Source organism: Myxine glutinosa, chromosome 3 (genome assembly GCF_964187855.1).
Source record: "Myxine glutinosa chromosome 3, kmMyxGlut1.1, whole genome shotgun sequence".
NCBI classification, from domain to species: Eukaryota; Metazoa; Chordata; class Myxini; order Myxiniformes; family Myxinidae; genus Myxine; species Myxine glutinosa.
Genome location: NC_136263.1, coordinates 118,748,001 through 118,760,500, shown reverse-complemented (window position 1 = coordinate 118,760,500; position 12,500 = coordinate 118,748,001). Strand labels below are relative to the sequence as shown.

The following is a 12,500-nucleotide window of genomic DNA, read 5'->3' as shown; positions in this document are numbered from 1 at the left end:
TCCACTAAAGAGAATGTACTCTCTTTGGCGCAATGCCCTGAAACACCAGGATGACAGTTAAATAGTCACGTCGGGAATTAAACGCACACCAGGTAGTCAAGGTGAAGTGCACTATATGTGAACCATCTTGGTGTACACAAATGTCTATGTAGTTTACCCCCCACCCCCTAATGCTGCGCACTTCCAATAATCGTAGAAATGGGTAAACATCTCAGCTGACGCCTGCGGCCATGGGTGAAGGCAAAATGAATAGCTCCATCTGCTTCTTCGTCTGTCGAATTTTTGCAAATCTGCTTAAGTTTTGATGATTGCACTGTAATAATGGTAGTTTATGTATGAGGCGATTTTTTTAAAACATAAAAAAACTAAATTAATAACAAGGAACTGTTTTCATTCATATTGCCCAAATTTATTTGTGACGAATGTCCATGAAGCGGATTGGATACGATTCCATGGCGATGCACCACCATCTTTACGGGAGTCTACTTTATCAATATTCCATACACATACCATTGCATTAGACGAAGTGATGTACCATACCTTTTCCTCTACTTCCTCCACCCGATTGCAGGCTTCTTTGTCCATGAAAGCGACCATGTGTTTGATCTGAAAAAGCAAAGGAGGGTTCAATGTTGTTGTTTTTTCTTGTCTATAGACAAAGCAAGCTTTGAGCTCTCCCAAGTGCTGGCATTCGTTTGATGTTAATAAACGCATAGGCACTGCATCAATGGCACAGTGGTGTCTCAGTAATCATGCAACTCCCTCAGTAAAGTGGGCTGAATAACAGTAATTAAACCAGACTTGGTGGCGTAATGGCTATGAGTTTCTGCTGTTACGACCTGGCCCCTGCGTGAAGGACTCGGGGTACTGCCTATTGCTCCGGAGATCCTAATCGATGTGCTCTGGAGGCCAATACGTTTCCCGTGGGTGGGTCGCACCGTATGAGCAGTCAGAAGTGACCGAGCAAAGTTACCATCCAAATGCTGACACAATTTTACACCCCCACTTTTCAACACACAGTATGCCAATGCAGAAATGCAATGCAAATTCAAAACAGTGGAATAAAGGCAAATCCTTTACTCAAGATCAAGAAAAACACAGGGTATATCACCAAGGAATAGATAAATCATAACCAAAAGAAATCCCACTGATATGCAGCGGCAAAGATTAAGTAATTAAAGAAGGACAGACAGGGGCCAAGACAATACGGACAAGACAATTCAACGACCCACCCGATATTCCTAGCTAATCCCAAAGGGGAGGGAGAGAAAAACAAAATAACAAAGGAATATTCGCCAGCATATAAAGAAAATAATGAGCCTGGTGTTGGCTTAGCGGTTAGGGTGCCAGCTTGGGATCCTAGGATCCTGGGTTTGAATACTGGTCGATCCCTTAATTAACGCCAGGGGGTTGACTCAGCCTGTCATCCTTCCGAGGTCGGCAAATTGAGTACCAGTTCACTGGTAATTCCCTGTGTCGCAAGAGGCGACTAACAGGGTTGGTGGCAGGAAGGGCATCTGGCCGTAAAACATTGCTTCAAAAAAGGGGACCACGGTACCCGAAAAAGGCCAGCCCCTGCTCTCGTGGGGAAAATGGCCTCTAAAGGTGGTTGTATTTTGTTCATATAAAGAAAATAATGAGTAAAATAAAACCGGGAGAGGCGGAGGGAAAGTCAGGCCTGTTTCAGGTGGCATCCTGGCTGCCTTGCCCCAGACACGTGTCCCGAGGGTGGCGCCTCCCCTACATTCTTCTCCTTCTCAGTGGGTGTCCTCAAACTCCACAAACGACTTGCCCAGATCAGTTTCTGCAAGACCATGAAGTCGCACATTGCCTCCGGTCGACTCAGACAAAACTTGCCGAGGAGCAAACGCTTCTGCGCCCTCTCTCACTTTTCTTCACGATCCCACGTGCACCAAGAAAATCCTCCTCCACCCCAATATCTCTGGCACCGACTGTGCCTCCCACAGGCAGCCCTCAGAGAGATTAATCAAAGCCTCAAAAAGCTCACGCAGGCCAAGTTTCTTGTCAAAACCTGGACCGCGCATCCTGCGTTCGTTTTTGCCTTTTTCCACCGACCCGACTGAATCTTCTTCCTCCTCTTATCCTCTTCTTTCTTTTTCCCAGAGGGTCTTTCTCTATTCAATTATGAAGAGCGCCGGTGGGAGGGAGAAGGTAGATAAGGAAGATCTTTGTTTGTTTTCTAATAAAAGAATAAAAATAAAGTCGAAAGGGGAGGAAGAAAGAAAAGAGCAAATCTGGTTTCACAGCCGGCCCGGAATTTCACATAAGATACACCCCAACGATCACAGCTTCTCGTCATTGCAAGCCCAGCCCCACGAGTGTACCATCATTAAACAATCCACCCCACGAGTGTAACACTGCTCTGAGTCTGGGAGGTTGTTGGTTCAAATCCTGGCCGCTTCTTACCAATTCAGACTTTAAAAAAAATGGTATATACTACTTCCTTGCTTGATGCTCAGCATTTGAAAGGATAGAGAACGGACAAACAACACTGGGAAGGCAGGGGCAAACCACCCAGTATAACCCGTGCCAAGAAACTGCTTCATCAGCACCAACGTTCTAAAGAGTCATCTAGTTCTGTCAAGTAATGTCTGACTTCTGGTGACATCCATGATCATATTTCTCCAAACATCCCTATCCTGCACCTCTTCCTGAATCTCTGGCAGAGACGGCTTGATTGCAGCCTTTCCTCCATGTATCCAGCACCTGTAGGACTGCCTCTTCCTCTTTTCCCTCAATCATGCCCAGCGTGCTTGATTTTTCCTGACGTTCATTTTCTACACGCATGATGTGTCCAAAGTATGATAGTTTCTGTTTCACCATCAGTGCTTGTAATGTACATGATGATCTAAATTGATTCAAGCACCGATTTGTTTGTTCTTCTTGCAGTCCATGGAACTTTTAACATTGGTCTGCAGTACCAGATTTCAAAACTGTTAATCTTCTTCCTTTATTTCTTTTTCATGATCCACGACTCACATCCATACATTGCAACTTGAAATACGCGGGGTATTCACCAGCCTCCACTTGGTTTGTCACATCTTTTCACATGTCATGTTACATCTTTGTCTTTCCAGATCTTTGTCAATCCTGGCATTTCTGTTCTCCCCAATGTTAACTGTCTGTTACGTTCTCCTCGACATTCTCCATCCACTTCAATCTTAGAATGCAGAAAATTAAACTTTCCACTCTTTACACATGATCGTCCCCAATCTGAACAAAATCTTCTCAGTTGACATGATGTCTAGTCTCTCTTTTGATGTAGCATGCATACTCCAAAGAATATGATACAACAAAATCAAATACATACAGTGGGGTGCAAAAGTACAAGTCCAATTAAATCAATGCCAAACTTTCTCAAATCACAATTTCAAACACGAATTTGTCACAATTTTAAGATATACAGTCATGTGAAAAAGTAAGTACACCACATGTAAAGTTTTGACTTTTTCAACATATTTCAACATACAGCAATATGATCTTCATTTCAACAATATTGATAGATAAAGGTGATATAATATAACAAATATCATGAAACATTTACATTTTGTAGTCCATTGTATAATTTAAATAAACATAAATGCAAATTTTGAATGTGGAAAAAGTAAGTACACCCTTGGCTCTAATAGGTGGTATTGCCCCCTTTGGCAGAAACAACCTCAAGTAGGCATTTCTTATAACTGTCTACCAGTCTCTGACATCGACTGGGAGAAATTTTTGCCCACTCCTCCATGCAGAATTCTTTCAGCTGTGTGATGTTTGAGGGGTTTCTTGCATTCACAGCTCATTTCTAATCCCCCCACAACATCTCGATGGGATTTAGATCCGGGCTTTGACTTGGCCATTCCAGAACTCTCCATTTCTTTCTTTTCAGCCATTCCTTGGTGGATTTACTGGTATGTTTAGGGTCATTGTCATGTTGCAAAGTTCACCTTCAGTTGAGCTTCAACTTTCCGACAGATGGCCTCACATTATCCTCAAGCACCCTCTGGTACAATGAAGAATTCATAGTGGGTTCTATGATGGTGAGCTGCCCAGGACCTGATGCAGCAAAGCTGCCCCAAACCATAATATTTCCACCACCATGCTTTTGCAGTTGGTATCAGGTTCTTGTGGTCAAATGCTGTCTTTGGTTTTCGCCAAACATGTCTTCTGGTACTGTGGCCAAATAGCTCTACCTTTGACTCATCTGTCCAGAGCACATTGTTCCAGAAGTGCTGGACTTTGCCTAGGTGTTCATTGGCAAACTTTAGTCTTGTCCTGATGTTCTTTCTGGACAGCAAAGGTTTCCTCCTGGCACACCTCCCATGTAGATCAAATTTGTGCAGCCTCTTTCTAATGGTAGTATCGTGCACTTTGACATAAACAGTGGCAAGAGCTACCTGTAGGTCCCGTGATGACATTCTGGGGTTCTTCGAGACTTCTTTCAGCATCTTGCGGTCTGCTCTCAGGCTGAACTTGCTGGGGCGGCCTGGCCTGAACAAGTTGGCAGTTGTTTGGAATCTTCTCCACTTGTAGATGATCTTCCGGACAGTCGAATGATTGTTTTCAAATTGTTTGGAGATCTTTTTAAATCCCTTTCCAGACTCGTAGGCATCTATAACCTTATTGCTGAAGGCCTCAGAGAGCCCTTTTGATCTAGGCATGGTGATGCTGCACACTTCAACAATAAAGAGCAAACCAAACGAAATGTCTGAGATTTAAATAAGACAGGTTCCTCCAAGATCCTCTCCAACGATGTTCTAATCATTTGCACCTGAGGTGGTGCACCTGATTCCAATTTTAGGTATTTGAAGTAGTGATAAATGTGGGGGTGTACTTACTTTTTCCACATGGAAAATTTGCATTTATGTTTATTTAAATTATACAATGGACTACAAAATGTAAATGTTTCATGATATTTGTTATATTATATCACCTTTATCTATCAATATTGTTCAAATGAAGATCAAATAGCTGTATGTTGAAATATCTTGAAAAAGTCAAAACTTTACATGGGGTGTACTTACTTTTTCACGTGACTGTATATGTAGTATATTATTTAAATTCTTATCGATATTATTGACCAACCCTGGCTTAACAAAATAAATGAAGAATGAATCCATATGAGACAGAAGTAAATTTATGTGAGCAGTCTGACTTTGCCCTGGAGTACATTACAACACTGTTGGGAAAAGATTGACTCAAACGTAATCCATAAACGAACTAAATAAATCCCAATTGGAGTGGAGGCATTCCTCAAGCCAAAGGGGAGGTGACAGAGGATGTGTGAGGGGGGAGGGTGGTAGGGCGGGGGTCACGCTTATCAATTAATAATTAAACATAAAGACAAATTTGATTTTTAGCCGTGTCGCAGACGCTGCTCATAGAGTGCCCTCTGCTGTTGTTGTTGTTGTTGTTGTTCTTCTTCTTCTTCTTCTTCTTCTTCTTGTTGTTCTTGCAGAGACGACAAAACCTCGAAGCTCCACCCATTCTGGGAACCATAGCTCCACCCATTTTGGGAGAGGCTTCATATAAACAAATATCCACCATTTTATTAACTCGCATAGCTTTGAGGCCTGTTTTGTAGGCCCGTGGTGTCTTCCTCTCTCACACAGTTTTATTTCAAATCGAATTCGATATATCGTTTCATTTTTCACAGTCGCTAACATAGTTTTAGACTCGATTGAAAAAAAACGGGAAGAAAATCCGATGAAAGTTGCCCTTTATAGAACGAAATGAATTCTCAAATGCCTGTAACTTCAAGTCCATTGAGATATATTTTTTTAAAATCGCGGCATGGTCAGTCATACACCGCCCGAAATAACAGATGGGAAAATGCCGAGATATATATATTTTGTTTAAATCGCGGCATGCTCAGTCATACACCGCCCGAAATAACAGATGGGAAAATGCCGAGATATATAAAAAATTCGTCCATTTGATGACAATCGTCATGATGAAATATTTAATTTATACGTCGTCACAATAATGTGGAGAGAGGAGCATAGCTTCGTTCACGTGTCGCCACACACGGGAAATTGCCGAGATATATTTTTTAAATCGCGGCATGGTCAGTCATACACGGCCTGAAATAACAGACGGGAAAATGCCGAGATATATTAAAAATTCGTCGCCACACACGGGAAATTGCAGAGATATATTTTCACTTTGCACAAAAATAACATCAAGTAATCGAATCAATAGGAATGTCCTGTGCCTATAACATCGACGTTATAGGCACAGCTGCATCTAGGCATTGTGTAACATCGACGCGGCTTTTGTTTTAATTAAAACTTTTTGTACTTGTTCATATTGAGAGTAGGTGTGGTTACACAGTATCCTTAAGGGTTTATGGAAATCTTTTGAAAGTGCTTTTGGTTTCATATGGTAAAGTAGAAATTGATATGGAAAAAGCCCAACCTGGACATTTTTGGTAATAACCATTTTTTGGTGCTAAATGTTTTATATGATTGTCCTGGATCTGCAGAAAAAATTCTCATAAATTCACACATGGGCAACCCTGTTTTTTATTAGGTCAAAGTGTATGACCTGTTACAAAACTGTAAATCATGCGTTTTCCAGGTTTAGATTATAATGATTCACAAAAATCTTATTTATGGTACAAAATATTGACAATACTTTTGGATTAATATAAATAAATATAAATAACTGTTACTCATTACTAGAACATACTTATTTAGGAAATGCAATTACAGTATTTTATTAAAAATATTAAATATTTTATCTGAATATTTTCGGGTATGTTTGTAAAAATAAATGCAGACGGCCGGTTAGCATCATCTAACTCACTACATGCATCATCTAAAAACTGAACTGTGCAAACTATGGAGGAATATGGACACAAAGTAGAGGCTGGCTCAGAATTGAGCAACCGGGCAAGAAAGACCTTGGTCAGGGAGGTGACCAAGAACCCAATGACCACTCCAACATGACTACAGAGTTCCTTGGCTGAGATTGGAGAACCTGCTGGAAGGACAACAGTTTCTGCAGCACTTCAAAAATCAAGGCTTTGTGGAAGAGTGGCCAGACGGAAGCCACTCCTGAGAAAAAGGCACATGACAACACACCTGGAGTTTGCAAAATGCATTCGATAGACTCAGAGAGCATGAGGCAAAAGATTCTGTGGTCTGATGAGATGAAAATTGAACTCTTTAGCCTGTAGGCAAAGCGCTACATCTTGTGGAAACTGAGCACAGCTCATCATCCATCTAACACCATCCCTACCATAAAGCATGGTAGTGGCATCATGCTATGGGGATGCTTTTTAGTGGCAAGGACTGGGAGACTTGTAAAGATAGAGGGAACAATGAATGGAGCCAAATACAGGCAAATTATTGAGGATAACCTGCTTCAGAGTGCAAAAGACCTTGGAATGACCCCAAATAATACAGCCAAAGAAACACTGGAAATGCTTCAGAACAAGAAACTGAAAGTCCTTGAGTGGCCCAGCCAAAGGCCAAACGTGAATCCCATTGAGAATCTGTGGAAAGGATTGAAGATTGCTGTTCACGGATGCTCCCCATCCAACTTGAAAGAGCTTGAGCGAATTTGCAAGGAAGAATGAGAGAAACTCCCCAAATCCAGATGTGCAAAGTTGATACAGGCATACCCAAGAAGACTCAAAGCTGTAATCACTGCCAAAAGCCCATCTACAAAGTATTGACTAAGGTGGTTGATGACGTATGCAAATTAGGTATTTCTGTATATTTCATTTTTAATTATTTTGTGAGATTTTCTGGAAAATAATTCCACTTTGACATTACGGTGTATTATGTGTCGATCAGTGACAAAAAAAATCTCAATTTAATTCATTTTAAAATTAGGCTGTAACACAACAAAATGTGAAAAAAGTCAAGGGGTGCGATTACTTTCTGAAGGCATTGTATAAGTATTATAATTGAGGATGTTATAATTATAAGCATGTCTAGAAGGTGTATTTCAGGGTGTGTGAAACATTTCACTAGGAGGTGAAGCATCAATGAACCATACATTTGACTTCAAATTATACCATTTGTTACGGATTCGTCACTTCCGTTGTTGTGGTTTTCCTCCACTTGAAAGATTTCTGATTCTATGTACTACTATTGTCTTCCAAAGGTTTATTGTTTATGAACAGTTATTAAAAGTTAAAAAGGTTACCTTAAAATGATACAGGAACCCGAACCGGAAGACAAGGAGGTGAAGAGGAGGAGGCGGTGAGAAAAGTCGGAGAAGAAGCTGGTTGCTTTGCGTTCTGGATCGAACGTTGTCGAGCAAGAGACATGAGTGAACTTTGGGTTTCCTGGAAAGGGATTCCGCGATAGAGTTTTTATCGCTGTGACTGATCAAACCTGCGTGTCAGGTTGGCGTTGGATTCGGAGGAACCATCCTCGTGTGATTACGTCTCAAGTACGAGCCATCCGCCATTTTGACTCGTGCGCTTCGTGCGTCGAGCAAACTTTCCTTGCTTCATCAACCGTTTCCACCACGTTCAGACGTATCTGTGGTGTGTGTGTGCACCGAGGCTTCTGACGATTACTTTGCGGCTCGCCGACCGTGAACAGTGAAAGTTCATACCTGGAGGGGGCCTTTGGATTTCCCAGTCGCCGTGAGTGCGCCTTTGTGCCACTTTAACCACGTGACCCTTTTCTCCGCTTTGGGCCGCTTGCGCCTTGGTGCCATTTTGGGCGGCGTGTCTGTGCCTGCACTCGGAACGAGATTCTGGTTTCGAGTCGACATCGTTCCATTGATCACTGGAGGGGACCAACTCTGAGCTCGAAGACGGGAATATAGAGACATTGGGGAAGGTTCTTTCCACTCACTTGAAACACTGTGGAACACCTTATCTAGGTGTTCTGTGGAACACCTTATCCTTATCTACTTGGACCACCTTATGCATGCTCGCTGATGGAATAGAGAGTGCACTCTTAATTGTCATTTGTGGTAATGTTATCCTGTGTGATTTATAATATATTATTGGTTTGTTCATAACCATTGGTGTGGTGTCCTTATTGATTTCGACACGGAATAATATATTTTTGTGCCGTGGCACCTCCCGGGGTTCGGAGGTATACCGAGACCAGGAGGTCGGGGAGGAACACGTAACAGAAATTGGGGGCTCGTCCAATTGCCTCGTGGGCTCGAAATTGGGTCTGCGTCCGGGATCTAAAATTCCCTAAATTTAGTCCGGGAAAGAATTCCCTAACATTCCCAGAATTCCCAAATTTGGAACTTGTTCCAACATTCCCAAATTTTCTCCAAATAAAACAATTTTTTTTAAAACTTATTGTGTGAAGGTTAACAGGTGTTAACAATAGTCACCATGGAGTTTGACGCAGAGAAGTTTGCAGTGACCCCTAGTGAAGCACAGTTCAGAGCGTTAGTAAAATCGGACCTCTTGAAATTGGCCAAACATTTTAGCTTGGAGGTCCGAACTAATATGAGGAAGGCAGAGATGCACACAGTGGTGATACAATCTATGGTGGGATTAGAAACATGGGAAGAGGTAGCCTGGGATTGGTTACCCGAGAAACCAGAAGATGTGGAGCTCTGGAAACTGGAGTTGCAATTGCAGAGCCAGGAAAGGTTAAAAGCAGAGGAAAGGAAAGCAGAAAAGGAAAGAGCAGAACAGGAACGAGAACTCCAGGAAACGTTAAAAGCAGAGGAAAGGAAAGCAGAAAAGGAAAGAGCAGAACAGGAACGAGAACTCCAGGAAAGGTTAAAAGCAGAGGAAAGGAAAGCAGAAAAGGAAAGAGCAGAACAGGAACGAGAACTCCAGGAAAGGTTAAAAGCACAGGAAAGAGAACTCCAGGAAAGGTTAGATAGGATGAAAGCAGAGGAAAGGAGAGATGCAAGGGAACTCGAAGCAGGGGAGAAAAAAGCTGAAAGGGAGTTAAAGGCACATGAAATGGCGCTTCAGCAGGAAATTAAAGCCAAGGAGCTGGATTTAATGAGAGAACAGGGAGAGGTACCATCCATGCCGACTGGTTCGACACCAAGTCAGAACACCTTGGATGTTGGTAGACATGTGAGGCTGGTTCCACCCTTCAATGAAAAGGAGGTAGCCAATTTTTTTTCACACTTTGAGAAGGTGGCTCAACTGCTAAACTGGCCTGAGGAGTCCTGGACCATATTAGTGCAAAGTGTTCTGGTGGGTAAAGCTCAAGATATTTATTCGGCTTTACCGATTAACCAATGTGCAGATTATGAGATTTTGAAGAAAAACATTCTCAAGGCCTATGAATTGGGCCGGAAGCTTACCAGCAAAAATTCCAGAATGCCAGGAAGACGGAGAGTGAGACCCATGTGGAGTTTGCCAGAATGAAAGAAACCATGTTTGATAGGTGGTGTGATTCAAAAGGGGTTGGGAAAGACTTCGAACTATTGCGACAATTGATCCTGGTGGAGGAATTCCAGCAGTGTGTCCACGAGGACATTAAAGTACATCTGGAGGAAAGGAAAGTACCAAAGCTGTATGAAGCAGCAACCATGGCAGATGACTATGCCTTAACACACAGGATGGGGTTCCACAAACTGAACTTCTCGCCTAGACCTAGCCAGGGGAGCTATGGTACATCAGGGGCGGAGAACGAAAATTCATGGGGGCAGCCTCGAGATGAAAATGAGGACCACTTTGATACCACGACTTCTAGAAATCCGAAGACAGCAGTTCCAAGGCAGACTTATCCTCCGGGGGGCTCGAGACAAACCACAAGGTTCTCCTCCGGGCCTAATTGCACTTTTTGCCATAAACCTGGACACTTGATGTCCCACTGTTATGCTCGGGGAAAGGAAAATCAGGAGCGGAGTTCGACTCGTACAACTCCGAATGCAATGGCCAATGTGAGAAATCGCCCTCAAAAGAGTTACCAACCATTTATTTCAGAGGGGTTGGCGTCACTGGGTGGAGACCCGACTAAACGGAGACCTGTTAGGGTGTTGAGGGACACAGGAGCACATCAATCTTTAATGCTTGAAGGCATCTTGCCATTGTCAGAGGAGACGGCAACTGGTGATATTGTTCGTTTACAGGGGATTGGTGGCTGTGTTAGAGCTCCAGTTCATGCCATCCATTTGGAGTCCGATTTGGTGTCAGGACCGGTCACCGTAGGTTTACAAGCCACTCTTCCTGTAGAGGGAGTATCTGTTGTTGTCGGGAATGATTTGGCTGGTGGTCAAGTTTATGGTAACCCGATGGTTGTTAAAAAGCCCAGTAGGGAAAATAACACCACCCCAGTTATGGATGGCGACAAATGTAGCAAGTTATTTGTAGGTGGACTGAACTTCAAAACAAAGGAAGAAGTTCTGACCTCTGTCTTCAGCAAATATGGACCGCTTTTGGAAGTGCGGTTGGTAAAAGACAGGGAAACGCACAAGGCAAGAGGGTTTGGCTTTGTCACGTTTGAAAGCACAAAGGACGCCAACGAGGCAGAGAAGAATTGGAATGGTAAGGATTTGGAGGGTCGGACCATAGCCGTAGAGAAGGCAGGCAGTAGGCGGCGAGGGGGCTACAGAGGAGGACCACGGAGTAGTGGTGGTGGCCGCAATCGATATTATTATGGTGGCTTCCAGAGTTATGGCAGCTCCCGAAGGAAGGATTATCCGAGCAGTGGCCGAGAAGGAGACCGCTATTCATGTGACTACCGTGACAAGTGGTCCAACCGTGATTGTTAGGAAAGTTAGAAAGAGTTGAAACACTGAATGCTGCGGAGCAGCCGAGCCAAGATTCCTACATGGATTAACCGTGAATGCGTTAATCTGTTCTCCGTAATCCGTTAGTTCCCCTCAATGACACATTTATCTGTAAAACACAACATTGGAATGAAGCACACTGATAGTGATAGAGGTTATGATTAACGTGAACGCGAAAGCCAAGATTCCTACACGGACGCGTTCCTAAAGGCGTCCATGTAGTGAACTTCTCTACACGGACTAACCGTGAACTCCACGTTCCTAAAGGCGTCCATGTAGTGAACTTTCCTCCACGGACTAACCGTGAACTCCACATTCCTAAAGGCGTCCATGCAGTGAAAATGTCCAGGCCTCACCACCCAACCACCATGAAACCTGGCCCTCAGCTCGGCCTCCCGGAAAAAGTGCTATCGATTTGCTTGACTTTGGATTTTTGATCAACCCCTTAACCTTCATTCAAAAGAAACTAAAAGTAAAAATCAGAGGTTGAGGAGTTTGGATGGAGATGGGAGGAGATGGAGTTTGGCTTTGCAGGGGTTCAACTTGGAAATTGAACATGTAAAGGGCAGGGACAATGTCGTGGCTGATGCTTTGTCCAGAGTGAATTAACTTTGGAAATCCCTGTGGGTTGTGTGAAATTTTTTTGCTTTATTTTTGAGATGTTGATAATTGTTGCTCACGGGAATTGAGTATTTGGGTTGTGAGTTTACTTTTGTTTGTTGAAAGAGTTTGTCTGCAAAGAAAGTTTTCGCTGTGTTCAAACGTTCTTTCTTGAAGGGGGGAAGTGTTACGGATTCGTCACTTCC

At 43.0% G+C, this 12,500-nt stretch overlaps 1 protein-coding gene across 1 annotated transcript in view; it reads right to left on the bottom strand.

Moving 5' to 3' along the window:
• Positions 1-12,500, bottom strand: part of LOC137423249 (V-type proton ATPase subunit E 1) — a 59,171-nt gene that overhangs the window by 43,514 nt on the left and 3,157 nt on the right. Inside the window, exon 3 of the mRNA XM_068110176.2 lies at positions 541-606. Coding sequence (XP_067966277.2) covers positions 541-606 — 66 coding nt within the window. The remainder of the gene's footprint in view (positions 1-540; positions 607-12,500) is intronic.